This window comes from Pyrus communis, chromosome 2, assembly GCF_963583255.1.
Source record: "Pyrus communis chromosome 2, drPyrComm1.1, whole genome shotgun sequence".
Classification (NCBI taxonomy): domain Eukaryota; kingdom Viridiplantae; phylum Streptophyta; class Magnoliopsida; order Rosales; family Rosaceae; genus Pyrus; species Pyrus communis.
Genome location: NC_084804.1, coordinates 1,419,003 through 1,437,144, shown reverse-complemented (window position 1 = coordinate 1,437,144; position 18,142 = coordinate 1,419,003). Strand labels below are relative to the sequence as shown.

At 36.3% G+C, this 18,142-nt stretch overlaps 3 protein-coding genes across 3 annotated transcripts; 1 reads left to right on the top strand and 2 right to left on the bottom strand.

The window, feature by feature from the left end:
- Positions 1-1,884: 1,884 nt before the first annotated feature.
- On the bottom strand, positions 1,885-6,038 carry LOC137726326 (uncharacterized GPI-anchored protein At1g61900-like). Its single transcript, XM_068465239.1, has 8 exons — positions 5,716-6,038; positions 4,824-5,003; positions 4,124-4,732; positions 3,283-3,528; positions 3,146-3,157; positions 2,781-2,918; positions 2,581-2,625; positions 1,885-2,312 (listed from the first exon to the last, which is right to left on the bottom strand). The coding sequence occupies exons 1-8, from the start codon at positions 5,759-5,761 to the stop codon at positions 2,242-2,244; spliced, it is 1,347 nt and encodes a 448-aa protein (XP_068321340.1). The 5' UTR covers positions 5,762-6,038; the 3' UTR covers positions 1,885-2,241.
- Positions 6,039-9,047: 3,009 nt separating this feature from the next.
- LOC137727143 (uncharacterized) lies at positions 9,048-9,458 on the bottom strand. The gene has a single exon (XM_068466082.1). It carries the CDS (start codon positions 9,456-9,458, stop codon positions 9,048-9,050), a length of 411 nt encoding a protein of 136 aa, XP_068322183.1.
- A 4,985-nt stretch (positions 9,459-14,443) lies between these two features.
- Positions 14,444-17,514, top strand: LOC137726886 (uncharacterized). Its single transcript, XM_068465838.1, has 2 exons — positions 14,444-14,720; positions 15,672-17,514. Exons 1-2 carry the CDS (start codon positions 14,472-14,474, stop codon positions 17,214-17,216), a joined length of 1,794 nt encoding a protein of 597 aa, XP_068321939.1. The 5' UTR covers positions 14,444-14,471; the 3' UTR covers positions 17,217-17,514.
- Positions 17,515-18,142: the final 628 nt, after the last annotated feature.

The window sequence follows — 18,142 nt, the reverse complement described above, 5'->3', positions numbered from 1 at the left end:
TGAAAAAAGTTGCATAGCACATGGGTACTTGTGCTTTCTAAAGACAAATCTCTCTCTCTCTCTCTCTCTCTCTATTCTCTGTCTCATTTCTGTATTATCTCACTCTCGACAGCCCAGAAGGCAGAAACCGCCCAATTTCATCTCCTCTTTGTTCTGACTTCTCAGCCTCTCTCTCCCACTGTCGAATTCTTGCACCTCCATGCTGCTCTGCTTTCTTCCTTTCTTCCTCCAATTCAGTCTCTCTCTCTCTCTCTCCCCCTCTTCTTGCACCTTCATGAACCCGCGGAGCATTCCTTTCCTTCACTCCAAAGCTTGGCTGCAGACAGTTCCTTGAAAGCTCAAACAACATCCGACGCACTGCTTCGATTACTGAACAGGTGCTGCATCCAATCTCACCACAAAATATTCTATCTCTCTTTTTCATAGCCATGGCACGGCAATTGCTCGGCAATCGCAGCAAGTTCTGCGCAGCGCTTCTTCATCGTCACAACATTCCTTCCAATTCTTTCCAAACCTTGGCTTCTTCATTCCCTACCACACCATCTCCGCTGCCTAATATCAGATTCATAAAAATAAAAAAAAAAATCATCGAAGAAACTGAACCGGGCCGAAACCAAACCGAAAAAAATCGAAACGAAACAAAACCGAATCGAAAAAAAAAAAAACCTTCAATTCGGTTTTAGTTTTAACAAAAAATTAAACCGTTTTGAACCGAACCCAACCCTAATCCTGATCCACGAAAGAAACAAACAAGCTAATAGTTTGCCTTTGCTTTATTTGTTTGATGAATCAAATCAGAGGGATACAAAGACAGAGAGGCATATTAATTCATTGTGGCAAATTCAAGAAAATGAAGCATAAAGAATCAAATTTGACAACGTTCTGGGCTGGGACTTGTATTTTTTCTTTTACATATGAAAACTTTAGAGTGCAAAATAAAATTTTTGAAATGTCAATAATAATTTCATTACATTGTTCACGTGGGTTTTTATCACTTGATGATAAAGAAAGAGTGGTGTTATTCATATACATGTGTTACTTTTTGTTGTTAGATAATCTTCAATTCATTTGAGTAAATGGTCAGAAATTAAGAAAAATATAGAGGAGGTAAAGTATAGTGTGTGGATAACATCCCCCAAAAGCATTGATGAAAAAGCATGCATTTTTTTTTTTTTTTGAGCAAACGATATTATCTACATTAAAAGGCAGATGATGGACTTAGTACTGGTTTGGTACTGATGTGCTTTTATAAAAAGTGGGTATAAAAAAAAACTGAGCTAAAAAATGTGTTTGGTAAACACTTAAAAACAATTTATTTTCACAATTTTGGATAAACAAAAAGCTCAAAACGTGAAGCAACAAAAATGAGCTTATTTTCACAGCATAGCAGAAACAGTTTTTTTTCAAAGCACAACAATACCAAACAAGTCTCACAATGGACTAGCAATAATGTGGTTCATATTCGCTTTTGGCAAGAATCGAACCTAAGACATCTCACTTCCAAGTGAAGAGGGAAACCGTTAGACCGCAGTACTAAGTGGCAAAAAACATGTATCTTAATTCATCTGAATGTAACTAAAATCTTCTGGTCAATAGACTCGAAAAACTGGAAAGCCATGAGAAAGGCAAGCTTTCAAAATCGGTAGATTCATTTATCAATCTTATCTAAACCAGGCAAACTAGCAATACTCCCACATTACACATTTCCATATGACAGACGTGAGTTATACCAGTTGGCCAATGCAGTTATACTTGCTCACCCGAATTTGAACCGAATCGTTCAGAATCAACGAAGGCAAACACCTGTGCTGTCGGCGTCCATACTACTCAAAGTACAGCAACAAATAAATTACTGTATCACTGGAAACCTACAACATGAGGAAATACACCCAAATCTTGTAACTAGATTAAATTTGGTAAATGAGTACAATATATGGTCGAGTTGTTCCATCACTTGTAAAAGAAGTAAGATTATACTTCGGCTGCCATCTAAGTTGACAATATAATTAACCATCGATTTCCTATTTTTTACAGAAATTTTATCACAGAAGCAAGCAAGAATCATGAATCAGTAGGATTGGAAGCACAAACTTGAAGTCAGATTGCCGTAGAATCATAGTTTCTCTCCCCAGTTTTCAAGACAATCTTATATCGATTAGCTTGGGGTGACTTGTATAAACGAAGAACCAATCATGAATTTTCTTTCCAAGGACTGGCGCGTTTTCCTCAAGGGAAACTTATTCACAGAAGCATCATAAGGACCATCCCGGAAGCAAGGAGTAGAGAAAGCATCACATTATCATGGTACAGACCTGGAGACCGTGAGAGCATATGTTTTAAGATTAAACTCACAGGCCAAAGAGGAGGAAGAAAAAAAAAGTCAATAAAAAACAATCCTAATTCAAGGCTAGAGGGAAACTCTGGTTTTCCATGTACATAATGCTCGAAGAGTTCTGCGACTAGTTTCCTAAGAATTTTCATAAGGATAAACAAACTTAGCATGCCTTACATACTGCACATGGGGACTGCTGATATAAACGAAATTATCACCAATGAAGATTAACGAATGAACCTACTCACCACTTTCAGCAGATGCTGCTGCAGGAAGAGCAGGAATCCTGACATCTGGAATTCGGAAGTCAGGCAGAAATCATGAGAGCACTACTAAAAGGAAAATACAGCCTTATGAAAAAGTAGTGCCGATTTGAATATGTAATGGGAATGCAAATGCAGGGTACTCCATTGAAATGAATAAACGCTAAGAACTTGCTTGCACATACTTCTACCGCACGAGGAAGCTGCCCCTTGAGAGGTGGGCCATGGAGCTGGAATGTTATCATTCAAATCACAAAGGAAGCTGACTCCTGAACTGTCAAATGTTGCATCCGAAGGCAGGCTCGGCAAAAGACATCCAGACACTATGATGCAAAAGCAAAACGAAAGACCAGTTTACAAGATTAGAAGAAGAAACGAGCAAAAAGCACTGGTATGAAATTATTGATAACTCAACCATCATTGGCAAAGTCAACATTAGTTATTCTGACAATAAATTCAAAAATGCAACATTTTCTTTTGGATATGGTAATTTTTTTTTCTTTGAGTATGCTATTATAATGGGTGATACAAACGAAAGTAAGTTTATTACCTTGATTTCCAACTGAGTTGTGCAAATCCATCCCCAAATGATTTTGACATGTATAAAGCACACAAAATCTGTATTAGCACCATGGTAGGCTGTTTATCGTTTGGTAAAGAAAATATAGGAACAGAGGAAGCACTAACCTTGAAGAGAGAAATCCTTGAGGCTTATACGACATAGGCTATACACATCTTCGATAATATTTGATTTTCTTAACTTCATTCCCAGTGATGCAGCACAATCCAAAGCTTGCAAGTTGGTTATGAGACTCTGCTTTTGCAAATGGGCCACATAGCTCTCCATGGCAGTACAACAAGCAGTCCGGTTTCTTATCCCATTCCCACAACCCATTGCAACATGCTTCATGTCAGGGAAAACCAGGGGGCAAGCTGAAGTGAACACCAGACAAACATACACAGTCAGATACTCCAATCGAAGATTGGCATCTCCAAGTAGAATCAAACTAATACAAGATGCAGAGCAGAAACATAAACTAGTATTCGTTCTCTCGTTCTATTTCTATTTCTCTCACACACAAAAATCACGTATAATAATCAACTTTCACAACATGGGAGTAAGCCCCGAATATGATGAAGGCAGACAGCTAGAACTCCAATGATATCTCTTATATGACTGATCCATATCATAGAGAAGGCAATCCACCTATAGAAGTGCCAAGAAAATTCCTTCCAATACAGAAAGAAAGAGACTGATAAAATCATAAACATAGAAGAGACAGTCTATAAGAAGATATATGTAATAATATATTTCCTTGACCACTGGCACTAGTTCATCGATACAGTTTTAGGAGACAACTCTAAGAAACTTCTAGATAAATGTATGAATATCCCATCTTTAACCGGATAACATAATAACTATAATTTTCCATTTGTCTGTTTAGAAAAAATACGAACTAAAAGATAAAAGAAAAGTACAGAATTTGATGGAGGTCCTATGTAGCACCATGTTTTACTATAAACTCACCCTTGTTAATCTTGCAATTAGAAAGTCCCCTTAGAACTTCCTTGGCGCGAGAAGGACTGAGTTTACTTGCCAGCCACCGGAGGACAATATTTTTGCAGTCATTGACTTTACTTAATCGATCAGGTAAGAGATCATGAGCACCATCTGTGCTCAAAAGATCAGAAACTTTCGATGCAATCCTTGTAGCAGCCTCTAATATGGCATTCTCACAAGTTTGAGCGCAACATTCTTTCACAGGGTCAATCTTCTCACAAGCGGCAAGCAACTTTGAAGTATCAACTGTATCCTCAAACTCATTAACATCAAAGACTGGGCAAGATGCATTAGTCAGATTTGATGAATGAACCGAGCATATTTGTGCAAGACTGTCATTTGCACCCTGGCCCACCAAAATCTGTTCAATATCTGATAGACAGTGTTTAGCAGTCGTTCCATTTAAAGCAAGAACATTGGTCTCTTTACTGGATTGACCAACGAGAATTGTGAGAGTGGCTTCCAACTGTGGACAACACATTACATTAGCCAGTAATGGTGCAAAAACAGACCAGCAATCAATTGAGGTCACACTCATCAAACTCTCAGCAACACTGAAGTTTAGTCTACAGAGTCCTGCAGGCAAAGTATGTAACTTGAGAACCAAATCACAGAATGCCAAGGGGAATTTAGTTTAACTGGAGCAAATAAGGAGGGAGGGCGGAACCTGATAATTTTGGGACAGTGGTATTAGTATATGGTGCCAATGGTGAAGGAGCAAGAAGGGGAAGAAAGGGCTGAGGAGTCGCTGTAGGAGAGATCATTGGTAACATAGAATCTTTTTGCTTAATCGACAAGACTGGATCTTTAAGATAATCTAACGTGCTGCAACAACATACATGGAGACCTATAAAACGAAAAGCAAAGAGCATTGGTAAGTAATAATAAAACCGAAAATCTACACAAATCACAATCAGAAAAGTTTTAGATGCATAACTTCCTAATGAATTTTAGAGCAGTTCTAAAGCCATAGACAAACCAGTCCGGCGCCAAAGGCAACTAATGAATTTTAGTTATAAAGCATGTGACTCCATGAACACAAGTAGTGTCTCAATGAACTAATAATGTAGCAAAATATCAATGACGGTGAAATCTTAAATCCGCAGTTGTGCACTAATGTATGTCCTACAAAGTTGTATAAGGGCAAGCCTATACTTGCTCAAACAGCAATCAAAACCCTAACATAACCTGGGATATCATAATTCACTCTAAACAGTTACTAGAATCGGTGCTATGCCTTACAATAAGCACTAGATTCAAAGTTAAGAACAAGAACATGACTTCAATAATCCGATAACCAAATGCATCATATATTCTTTGCAAACTGAAATCAAGATCAATGATGTTTCACAAAATCTGAGGTGCACATCATACCAAAGATCATATTTTTTCGAATAAAAAAGCACAAATCTTTCACGAAACCCAGTTGCACCAATCCAACTTAAGCAATTATAACCATGACCCGGAACGCAATACTCAATTTGTTTGCAAAATTAAACAAAACCCAGTAAAACAGAAAGAAAAAAAAAAAAAAAAAAAAAAAAAGATTAGAAACTCACTTAGGAACAGGATAAAGATGTGGGCAGTGAGCCTCAGAAAAACCATTTCCTTCCTGCCTTCAATTTCCTTGCTCCCAAATAGTGAAACCAGAGAGAGAGAGAGAGAGTGAACTGCAGCGTTTTCAAGCTTCAGACTTGGAATTCAGAGAAGGGTTCTGCAGGTGAGGAAATGGAGGAGGAGACATTGTGGGAAGAGGAAGATGAGGTGAGAGATAGATAGAGAGGGAGGGGACAGGGGAGCGGAGGAAGAGGAGGAGGAGGAGGAGCCATGAATGAGCTTGGAAGTGGGGTGGGGCCCACAGAAGCAGTAATGGCTGTCTTGAGTAGGCCCCACAGTGAACAGAATACTCGGATAGAAGAGCACTGGTGCATTTAACGCCATCCATTGCCTTTTTCGCCCTCCCCACCCCACAACTGGCAACTCCTACTTTCTACACCAGCTATTTCGCACGCCTGACACGTGTGAAAGTTCCTTGCGTCGTGGTGGTCGTTCGGGATAGTTAAAGCAGGAAAGAGATCATTTCCAGATCATTTCTGCCAAGGTCATCGAATCAAGTGATTCGGAACTTTGAAATTTAATTCAACGGCTAAATCTATTATAACTTTTAAAGAATGCCTTTATTTTTAGTTGTTAGATCAAATTTAAAAGATCTAGATCACTTGATCTAATGATATTAACAAAAAAGATCTGGAGATGATGTTTTTCCATTAAAGCGGCCATTGCTCTCAAATTTTCTGGTGCTCATTTGTGTAGGCAATGAAATTGAGAAGTTGTGGAACACTATTTTTAACAATTTTTTTAATTAAAGATATTATGTTGGTGTGGTATAGATTTTATGTCAGATTTTATGTAAAATTTAATCGTTGATTTTTTAAACTATTTTCTCGTATCTTGAAAAAAGTAAAATTGTACGTTATAATTTTTTAATTTTTTAACTTGAGGAGTGCTTAGAGATTCTCAAAGGTATGATTTTTTATAGACTCTCTGTCATCTTAATTTTTCGGCACAATATTTTACAATGTTAGCACGCAAATTGACGTTAAACTGTGAGGTGACAAAGAGAAGTTATCGATCGTCGGAACGGATGAATTGACGAAGATCAACAGACAAAAATTATCAAAATGTGTGTGAGAAGTAAAATGAGATGTATGAATAGCACACCCCTAGTTTTAAGATAATACCCTTCACATTTCTCTTTTCACTTTGTACGATACTACTTTTCTTTTGATCGGATTGAAATTTCAAACAAAGTATTTTAATGAGCACACTTTGTGCCCCTTATTTTCTTTTTCTTGAAACATACAAACATGATATTGCATAACTAGTATTTTGATTTTAAATGGTAAATAAGTGAGTTGGATTTTTAGAGTAAAGTTGAAGCTTGATATTGGGTCATTTCTAACTTTTATGATGGCTTATGATCCGTTATTGTTTTGTTTTGAAAAGCAAAGATAATGATTTGCATGATTGATGTGAAGGAGAATCCTAATGATGTGGATTATGCCTTGGAAGTAGGGAATCCACACCTTGTCTCCAACTATAAGCAATACATGATTGAGATATATAAAAAAGGTGAAGCATCAACTTTCACTAGTTATGAAGAGGACTCCATTGAACAATATCCTTCCAAGTGACAATAGGAAGCTCATGGAATAAAGTTTCCAATATCCCTCCAATAAAAACATATTAGTTTTTTTATTTGGGAAATTTGCTGAATTTGTATGTGTCATAAGCTCAACCAAACAAACATCAAGTGAAAATTAGTCTAGCTAAAGTCCACGTGCAAAGTCTTCTCACTGCTGTATGAGTGGTTCCCTGTCCGTCAACTTTTAATGCCGCCGGCTCTAGCTGTGTTTTTCAACTCCAATAGCTGTTCATCTTAGTAGACTATGCCCTCATGTCCGATCTTCTTCTTCATTTTCTAACCATTGCTATCCGTCCATCCTCCACAATTCCGATCTCCCACTTCTTTCAATTTGTTTTTGGTCTTGGGCTTAAACTTGTTCGGGCTCTTTTTGTTTTGCTTTGAAGGTCCATTTTTGCTTTGTCCCTTTGTTAAAAACAAACAAACATCGGGTGAAGGATTACTTAGGATCAAGCCCACAAAGATACTAGACTTGGACGGTTATAAAATTATATTTTTGCTAAATAGCCAAAATGGTTCATGAGATTTGCATAACACATTACTTTGATTCCTAAGATTGATTATCAATAAAAATGGTCCCTGAGATCGTCCACCATCCATCATTTTAGTCATTCCGTTAAAAACTCCGTTAAGTGTTCCGGAGCTATTGGCTGGAAGTTTGGGCAATTTTCAAAACTTCATAACTCAATCATTTCTTAACCAAATTCGATCCATAATATATCAAAATGAAGATAGGAAAGTGCAGAACAAGATTATACCTATTTGGCAGCCCAATGGTTGCCGGAGATGGCCAGAAAATAGCCTCAAAGTTGACTGGTATGCGGAAAAACTGGAAAACTCGTCGAAAACTAGGTAAACTTTAAACTTTCATAATTTCTTCAATACTCAACGAAATCGAGTGATTAAAAAATGAAAATCATACTTCTTGACGAGAGGAAGAGAATGGTAACTATTGGGCTTCCAAGTAGGTATAATCTTATTTTACACTTTCCTATATTCATTTTGATATATTATAGGTCGAATTTGGTTAAAAAATGATTGAGTTACGAGGCTTTAAAAATTACCCAAACTTCTGGCTAAGAGCTCCGGGACACTTAACAGAGTTTTCAACGGAATGACCAAAATGATGGATGGTGGACAATCTCAGGGACCATTTCTATTGATTCTCAATCTCAGATACCAAAATAATGTGTTATGCAAATCTCAATGATCATTTTGGTTATTTAGCCTTATATTTTAGACTCCAAAATCAAGGGAAAACTTTAACACGTCATTTGATCACATCAATTGTAAGGTATTTTCGCAAACAATCGGGACTCTCTGCATTTGGGCATCATACCCAGCCCTTCGCTTGTGAGAGTTTCCTTTCGAATGATGACGTGATCATGTCCTATTGAAGATTTTTTTTCTTTCTAAATCATTAGGAACTTAAAAAATGAAAAAAGGTAAATAATAAAAGAAATATTTATCTTCACACACACACACACACACACACATATATATATATATGTATATGTACATAGACTACAAATGAAATTGTACATATAAACAAATGTGAATCTGTAGATATAAGAAAGGAAGAATTAAAAAAGAGTCATCACATTTAATTTCTGGCCTAAAATCTATGGTCTAAAGCTATTCCTCATGAAAACCATTGCATGGTGATATTGACGATGAACTAATTAATTAATTAACTTCCGGAATACTTTGGAGAACAGGCCTCCAGGGCCGTTGACGGTCCATCTCATCACGACCATCATAGTACTGATCATGACCATCACGGCCGTTGATCATGACCCAAGTTAATAGCTGTTCCACGGACGAAAGACCCTGCATGTTTCCTCCTCCTTTTACCAACTCCTCCAGCTCTTTCTTACTAATCTTGATCTTCACTTGATCTCCTCCAATACTACTAGTACTAGTAGAAAATGAAGATGTTGAAGCTCCAGATGATGAATATGATCTTATCTCACCAAGAAGCCTATGCTTTTCTGGGTTGTGTGCACTTTTATCATCAGGCTGAAGCTGAGAAACGTCAATCCAGTTGTCGTCTCCGGCCCATAACATCGCGGAATCGCGCCTCAAACAGTTTCCCATTCCTGCTATACGTAGCTTATTATGTCGACGGAGCTTAAGAATTAAGGGTTCTTGAGAAATAAGCCCTTGTAACTCTGTGTTTACTTCTAATAGGTATTATTTCTAACCATACAAATGAAAGTGAGTTGAAAGAAGGGAGAGTTTAACGATGGGGGAAGTATGTGTTATATATAGGAGCCCTAGCAGAGCTGCAGAGTTGTGAAAGGTGGGTGGGATGGGATTGGGTCAGGTGACACCTTGACAATATTATTGTTATAATATTACATTTGCAGCCTCGAGGAAACTGCATGCACAAACACTATTATATTCAAGGGTGATTTTTAGTTGGTTCGTCTCTTTTTCTGACCCCGTGTAAACATGATAGGAGAGTAGTGACGAGGACAAAGTCAGCGGCTCGATCGGCTTAATTCAGAAGCTCTATTTACAAGTTGAAGTAATTTTAATCTACCTAGAGCACAGTCCTATATACTAATAGCTAGAATTATATATAAATAGGTTGATTTCTTTTTCACTAGTATATACTCGAAAAGTGAAATATAGTAACTTTAGATTGTTCACTTTTATTATTATATGTGAATAGTGTACCATGTGGCTTCTTGTCTCAATACTTACAAAAATTTCTCTCTAAATTGGCTATCAATTAGTGTGACTTGTCAAGATGTTAGACATACGCAAACCAAAAACTCATTATTAATTACGCTCAGTCTCTACTTGCATATTATCTACAACATGTATGGAGTTTTATCGCAAAAATTTTAGTGAAATTGTGATGCTAGCTCTTCATTATATATTGCACCTTAATTTTGTCAATTTCACTCTTTACATTATTTTAACATCTTATCCATTCCTATTTGTTCTTGCTATCAGATTGAAAAAAAAAAATTAAACAAAACAATAAATATAATTAAAAAAAAGCGTGTAAAAAGAAAGAAAATGATATATATTTTAGGAAATTGTTATTAGCACTTCAAAAATTTCATTTTACAATCCTCAAGTTTTTTTTTTCTTTATAATTATATAAAGTTTAGGATACAAAACAAAATTTTAGAAGTGGCAAAAATTATTCCCATTTTTTATCCCTTTCTGAGAGCTGGCTAGCCGACTTGCTGAGAGCTGGCTGGATCGTAGTTTGCATGGCTTCTACGAAATGAGAAATATTTCTAGATTAACTGGAATGGTCAAACCCTGCAGCAGTTCGGAAGGAAAATATTATTATATCATATATACTTGATGTCTTCTGCAAGCTGCTGAGATTTTCAACTTTGGAGCGTGAATTGGACTTTGAAATGGCATACCTGGGATAGGACATGAAGTGTGGACATAGAATTCTTTGACTTCGGAATTTTATTAAAGTAATCAATTTGTATATTTGGAAAAACATCTTCACCAATTCTATGTTTTGGTCCAAATTCACCAATTCTATTTAGTTGGTTCAATTGGACAACATCTTCACCAATTTGTATATTTGGAACAACATCTTCACCAATTCTATGTTTTGGTCCAAATTCACCAATTCTATTTAGTTGGTTCAATTGGACAACATCTTCACCAATTTGTATATTTGGAACAACATCTTCACCAATTATATCATATATATCTTCATATTTTCTTCTTCTTAACTATATGCTAAGCTAACAGAACTTCACATTTTTCTCACTTAACCAGTTTAACCATATATCTTCAGATCTGTACCCTTCAATGCTTGGTATCTTGTTCTACTTATGGTGTTTTTGCTAGGGAGGAACCGAACGGGTGAAAATGGAATAGCACGCCGTTTAATGAATTCAAGCGTTTAGTTGGATAAGAATCAATACAACAGTAGGACTCACCCCAATTAAGGAATCAAACTTCTGAAATTGACGGAGTAAGATTATTTATATTATGGTTGTATTTGAATCCCGGTTAGTCGTGGTCACCTGGAATCCAACTTTTGTTCCAATACTGCCCTCCTATCTTTCTTTACATGGCAGTGTTTGTATAATGTTAATTAAGTCACGAGACTCGTGACTCATAGAATTGTTACGGGTCATTAACTATACACTATATCTACTAACATATTATCCTATGCTAGCTTGTCCGTCAATTTTCGGTGTTGTTTTGGTCAAGATGTCATGTAATTTCTTGCTCTACTTATCTTTGCGCTCAAGTCTTAATCAAACCACTTACACCGATTTTTCTTTCCTTTTCCTGCTCGCCATGTGTTTATAGGAGATTATGTAGTAGTTAATTTTCCCTCCAACCGCTTGTTGGTCTTGTGGTTGGTAGTTGAACCTACGCAGGGCAATTCAAAGGAAGGATAGTACATTACAATTTGGACCAATAAGACGGCGCCAGTTAGACATCGAGTTGTCGTACTTTCAGTGAATTCAAATTTATTTATATGATCATCTCGATGAAGATTGAACTTTTTCCAGTATTTATGATCTCAGACAGAATGGGAAACAATTAAAGGTTTTAATGCTGAAGCTGAAAGCTAGAAAGTTAATTTATATATGTGCTGACAACAACCAAAATATGCAGCGGCAGCCAACTCTCATTAAAATGGGTGCATGCATGCAGTTGTATAACAATACCATTCTGACTCTCTGCATTTAGATGTTGTGAATTTACTTGAGGATCTCGAGTTTCTGCATTTAAAAATTGTGTGTTTACCCATATTTTATAGAATCTTAACCATCTTATCAATCTAATGACTTAAAGAAAGCCACAAGTCATTGGATTGCTTGTATGGTTAAGATTCTTGTAATGCGAATAAATGCACAACTTCTAAATGCAGAGACTCAAGATTCAAAACAATAAGGTGGATCAAAATGAATGGATATCAATAAACAAAAGCTAATTATATATAAGTAGTTTTTAATTATCAGAAGCCTTCCAGTAGATATGTAGCTAGGCAAGTAGTACTAATGTTGAATATTAGAGGGTTTGTAACCAACTCTCTTGAGCGTTTGTAACCAACTCTCCCTCTAATATTCAAGTGTTATTGTCTCCCTCCCTTGTGTTTTATTCCAATTAAAACACCTTATCAGTCTAATATTGTATAAGTCCAATTGGTTGTCACAACATATACGAAATCATGGTTTTATTATAACTCACCTTAATAAGAAAATCTTACAATATGTACATGAAATTAGTAGCCTCAGCTACCCATGTAAATTACCTAACAGTACTCTAAAGTTTAAAGCAAAGATTGATAACCACCTTTTTTATGTTTTGATGATTAATAGTAATGGCAGCACTCTTATTAGGTGATTTCACATTAAAGTTGAATATATATTTGGTATTCACATATACTATTATCATCAGCATGCGCAACGGCAAACTGTATTTGTCTATCAACACATAATTAAATGAAATTGTTTTTTTTCATGGACTGCAAGCAGTATTTCCGGTTATATATATCACCTTAATTCTAAACTTCCGGGAGCTTCTAATCCATGAAGACAGGATGATGGGAAGTAAATGCTCTTTTAAAGCTATATGAAGCTGGCAAGAGATGACCAAAACCCTAATATTTGATTTTATTAGGGTTTGTTCGATCTAACAAAACCTTGCATTAGTAGTCTAACAACGATAATCCCTTAACCTAATCCTTGCATTAGGGTTTTTTTTAAGGTTATTAAACCCTAATTAAAACCCTTCTTTTTGTTCTTCTTCTTTGTCTCTCTCTATAAATAGTTAACAACTTTAATTAGGGAAATGCATTTAAATTTCCATCGCTGGTGCTGCAGGTGCTGCATGCAGCACATGGTTATATTGTTTTTTGGGTTACGCTCACATTTATTCTTTTGTCTCGGATGATGAATAATTAAATCTCACATATAAATGTATCTCAAGATTTGCTGCAGACATGCATTTTCTGCAAAGATGCATGCAGGAGATTATGATCTACCTGTTGCTTTCAAACAATCCATATACATAGTTAATAATTAGTACTCACTATGAGCTCGCTGTTATCTGCCTTTTTTTATTTGAAGATTTTGAAATATCTCCCTCGAAGCCATAGACCCTCCTTCACTGGTTTGAATTCTAAAAGCTTAAACATTGGACTAAACATGTTCAAACTTTGGCTCCGTTTCATAGCTTGGTTAACTATTAAGAAAAGTCCCAAGTTCATATCCCTTTTCATCGTACTGAAATGTTGCGGCTAAAATGTTAATGTTAGAATGAAATTTCTTTCATGTGTTTTGACCCAATACCAGTTAAATTCTCAGACCCAACAAGGAAATGACATTCTTATTGATTGGAATTGCTTGGTATTTCTTTGGTACAAAACAACAATTAAACTTAGGCTTCTGAGAGTCGACAGGCTTTAGTGGAAGTCGAGAGACTTTCTCCTATGAATTTAAGTTTGAATTGCTTCTTTAAAGTAAATTTTTGCTTGGACTGTGAAATAAGAAATAGTAACGATGTGTTATAAGCCATAAATACAAACAAACAGAATACAATACAATGAGAAATGAGAAATATTAATGTCACACTTGTAAGTGTATTAACAAAAACAAACAAACACAATACAATGAAAATAAAATTAATAATAATACAAAATGTGATGTTACTCCAAATAGACCAAAATTATTGGTGATGTATCATTAGCATTATCATTTAAATTAAAAGAAGACAGAAAATAAGAAAGAGTTTAAATTTGTAACGCAACAGCACGAAGATAAATGTTAAGAGATATGCTATCCACACACTTCATTTTACTTCTCACACACCTCTTGATAATTTTTGTCTGTTGATATTCTTCAATTCATCCGATCCGACAGACAAAAATTAAAAAAAATGTATAAGAAATAAAATGGGTTATGTGGATATCACATCCCAAAATTAAATGTACACTTGGGAAATTTGACATATTTACTTTTATTTTTGTTTAATTGGTAAACAACAGTAAACACAGACACGTAGACATCAATCATGAACATCAGTACAAAAAAGCATTAGACCACTCCACTACAAAAAGTACAAGAAACAACAAAACACTCGGGCATTATTATATATGAGCACCGAATGAACCAGTCAGGCGGTGCCCATTGTCGTGGCCGGAAAGCTCTGACTTACCGGCACCGGAATTACGAACCTCCGCAGAGTCCATTTATTCACTGGAAGTTTGACAACGAAAAAACCACTGGCGTCGTCCGGGCCTCGGCTCGGAAGCTCGCCGCGGGGCTGTGGCAATTACGCTTTAGCGAAATCTCATGGGATCAGAAGATCAAATTCAATTCTTGCCCTCCTGATCCTTCTCCTCCTCAGCCTCAGGTGATTCTGATTTATTTTCTTGTCTTTTTTTGTTTTGTCAAAAAATTATTTTTTGAGTATTTGGTAGTGTGGTGACTGTTATATGTATTTTGTAATGTAGAGTTGTATATGAAATGGTTATTAATTGTACGTAGCATTGTTTTCTGAACTTTGGCTGATGTTTAGACTTAGGTCAATGAATTAAAAATCCCTTAATGCTATGATTAACTAAGGGCTAGTTTTATTTCTCACCATTTGTTAGTGAAAAAGTCTGTTTTTACTTGTACTATGAGTTCGATAACTAATGTTTAGTGTATTGCGTGGTTTAACCTAAATACTCAGTAGAATATCGTTATATCAAAATAAAAACCCGTAAGTCCTTGCTCAAGGTATATAAACAATGTGGAGCATTAGTCCTAGCTAGAGATTGTTTCCGTATATATTTTTAGGTTAGGCATTCTTTTGTTTTTAGGTACTTAAGAAAATGACTACACTTAAATCCTTTTTTTTTTTTTTTTTTTTTTATTTAAGCTAAGGGTTACACGTTGAAGAAATTCAATAATGTTTTGAAATTAAAGGTTAAAGAATTGATCTTTGAAGTTGGACTCATGAGTTCTTGTTACCATGTCATGAAAATACAAAAAATCACGGTGCCGAAACGAAGCATGAACTACAAAGCTCTCAATTAGGTTCAAAAAACTAAGTTATGTATCAAATGTTATCTGTCCTTTCTCACTCAATGGTTTATGCCTTGAATTGATTATAGTCCTTCGTACTAGACTGAATTCATAGGGTAAGGATTGATCTTTTCTCAACTTTACGCTACTCGTCTGAATTATGCAAAAGCTAAATATTTGAATATACCCTTCAAATTTAAGCTAGAACTTACCAAGATATAAAAATTATTTCAAAATTCAATGCGTCAAATTTAAGCTTCTAACAGTTATGTATCATTTTCTTTTGATTTTCTAGGTTGCATCGTCTTTGGCATATACCAAATGTGCATCGGAGAAGGCAACAAAGTGGGATCATGGCTGCTCAGGAGAATCTGATGACATCTATCAGTTTTACAGCCATATGAAACTTCTCGAAGATTGTCAAGTTACTACTCGTTCTATGGCACCGACTTTGAATGCAGAACTAGCAGAGGCTAGATTATGCATTCGTGAGCTTCAAGCTAAGCGACAGTCCTTTAAGATGAAGGTCAAACACTTTTTGAGGAAGCTTGAAGAGGAAAGAATCTCTTGGCAAACCAGAGCTCACTGGAACAATCATGCTATTAAAGACCTGAAGGAAGAATTAGGAAGGGAAAGGAAACATCGTCAGCAGATGGAAAATGTTAACACCAATCTGGTAGATCAGTTAGCTGGTGTCAAAGTGTCTGCAGAGCAGTTAATGAAAAAATACGAGGAAGAGAAGAAAAACAGAAAATTCATGGAAGAAGTTTCTGGTGAACTAGCTGCACAAATTGGAGAAGACAAGGCCGAAGCCGAGGCATTGAAGAGAGAATCGATTAGAATTCTTGAAGAAGCGGAGGAAGAGAGGAAAATGTTTCATCTAGCAGCGGTTTGGCGTGAAGAGCGGGTCCAGATGAAGCTGATCGATGCAAAACTAGCTCTTGAAGATAAATATTGTCAGCTGAACAAGCTGATAACAGATGTCGAAACTTTCTTAAGGTCAAAGTTTGGAACCCTGGATATGGCGGAGTTGAGAAAAGCTGAGTTGATCCTACAGGAAGTTAAGTCATTGAATGTTAATGACACTGAGGAATTTTCTTACCTTCCTCCAAACTCAGATGAAATATACTCGCATTGCAAAGATCTCCAACAATGTGAAGGAAATGATAGGGAGATTGAACCATGCGTTTGTCGCAGTCGATCTAGCCATAATTCCACAGTCCATCCCATGAATCCGGAGGATAATGGGTTCAACAAAACTTATTTTCCGATGCAGTTGAATTGCTTTAGTGATTATAATAGTTGTTATGGAGATGCGGGTTTGGATAACATGAGTCATGCCGAGGATCATCATCCGGGTTGTTGTGATTCATTGGTAGCACGCAATACCACCGTTAACAAAGTTGGCCAGGCCAAAAATGTATCGAGGAGAAGTGAACATAACACCAATGTTGGTCAATATTCTCCAGATAGGGAAATCAGTGAGGTGTGCTCACCATCGGAGAAGCAATCAAAGAAAAAGGCATCTCCTACATCTAAGATATCATGTCCAAGCAATGGTGAGTTTCATAAGATAGTTTTGGATGAGGGTGAAAGGAGGCTTTCGAATGGGATTACTTCACGTCAGGGAACAAAGGCATATCGAGGTTTGTTTCAACAACGAATTGAACAATGGATCCCAACAGACATAGCGAATCCACACATAACTCGAGGAATGAGAGGGTCCATTGAATGGCCGCGAACCGTCCAAAGGAATTGTTCAAAGGCCAAGCTTTTGGAAGCAAAAATAGAAAGCCAGAAATCTCAGTTGCGCCATGTTCTTAAACAGAAGATTAAGTGAATTCGGTGTTCGGTGCTCGAAATTTTGTTCAAGTTCCATTCGAACTATGTGGCTGATGCACTGCATATTCCTCCACTTTAAGGTACTGCACATCATCTGCCATGCCATATATCTTTTGGGTAGCAGAGTGAGTGTTGGGGGAATCTCTAAACTTTAAGCAGCCAAAATACCTGTTTTTGGAACCCATAGATCGAAATACTAATGAAAGTATGTAGCTTCTAGAACAGTACACAACTTGTTTTCCTTTCATCACAATGAATGTATGTTATTTTTGCCAAAAATGCAAGAGAAGAATGCATTCAAGCTCATCAATCATTTATATTGTCTAAATGGTTCAAATCTTCTTCTCCGTAGTTTAGAGTCTTTAGACGAATGTCTCAAGACTGTAACAACTTTCTTTTTTTTCATACATACCCACCCACAAACCAACCGTCAAGGTCACTTGAGATTTGGACCATTTATTACACCTTTTTGAAGATCAATTGAAACAAAGCTAGTTTATAGTCTTTGAATTAGAATCTCAACCAAAGAACCACATTGTTGAGTGCCAATTCCCATTCGCCCATCCTTCTTCCCTCTAACGACTCGAATTGTCACTTGTTCGTGTCACTCACGGAGCGTGTAGCACCATGTTGGTAAAAGAACATTTACCTTTTGTGCTTAAAAAAAAAGGAACATTCACCTCTATATCCAAGGTTTAAGTCCTTGTATAAAGAAAAACAAGTCAAACGGTTACATTGAAAATAAAGTGGGCCGAATTTATTACAATAGCAAAGCCCAATAGAAGTGGGCTGAGTAGTAATAAGTGCATCTGCTTTATGGGTCACCGATAACTTAAACGTTATTGTTTATGAATAAAAATGGGAAGTGTTATTGGCACTTCAAAAATATAGAAAGTTAGAAGTGTAGAATAAGAATTTTGGAGT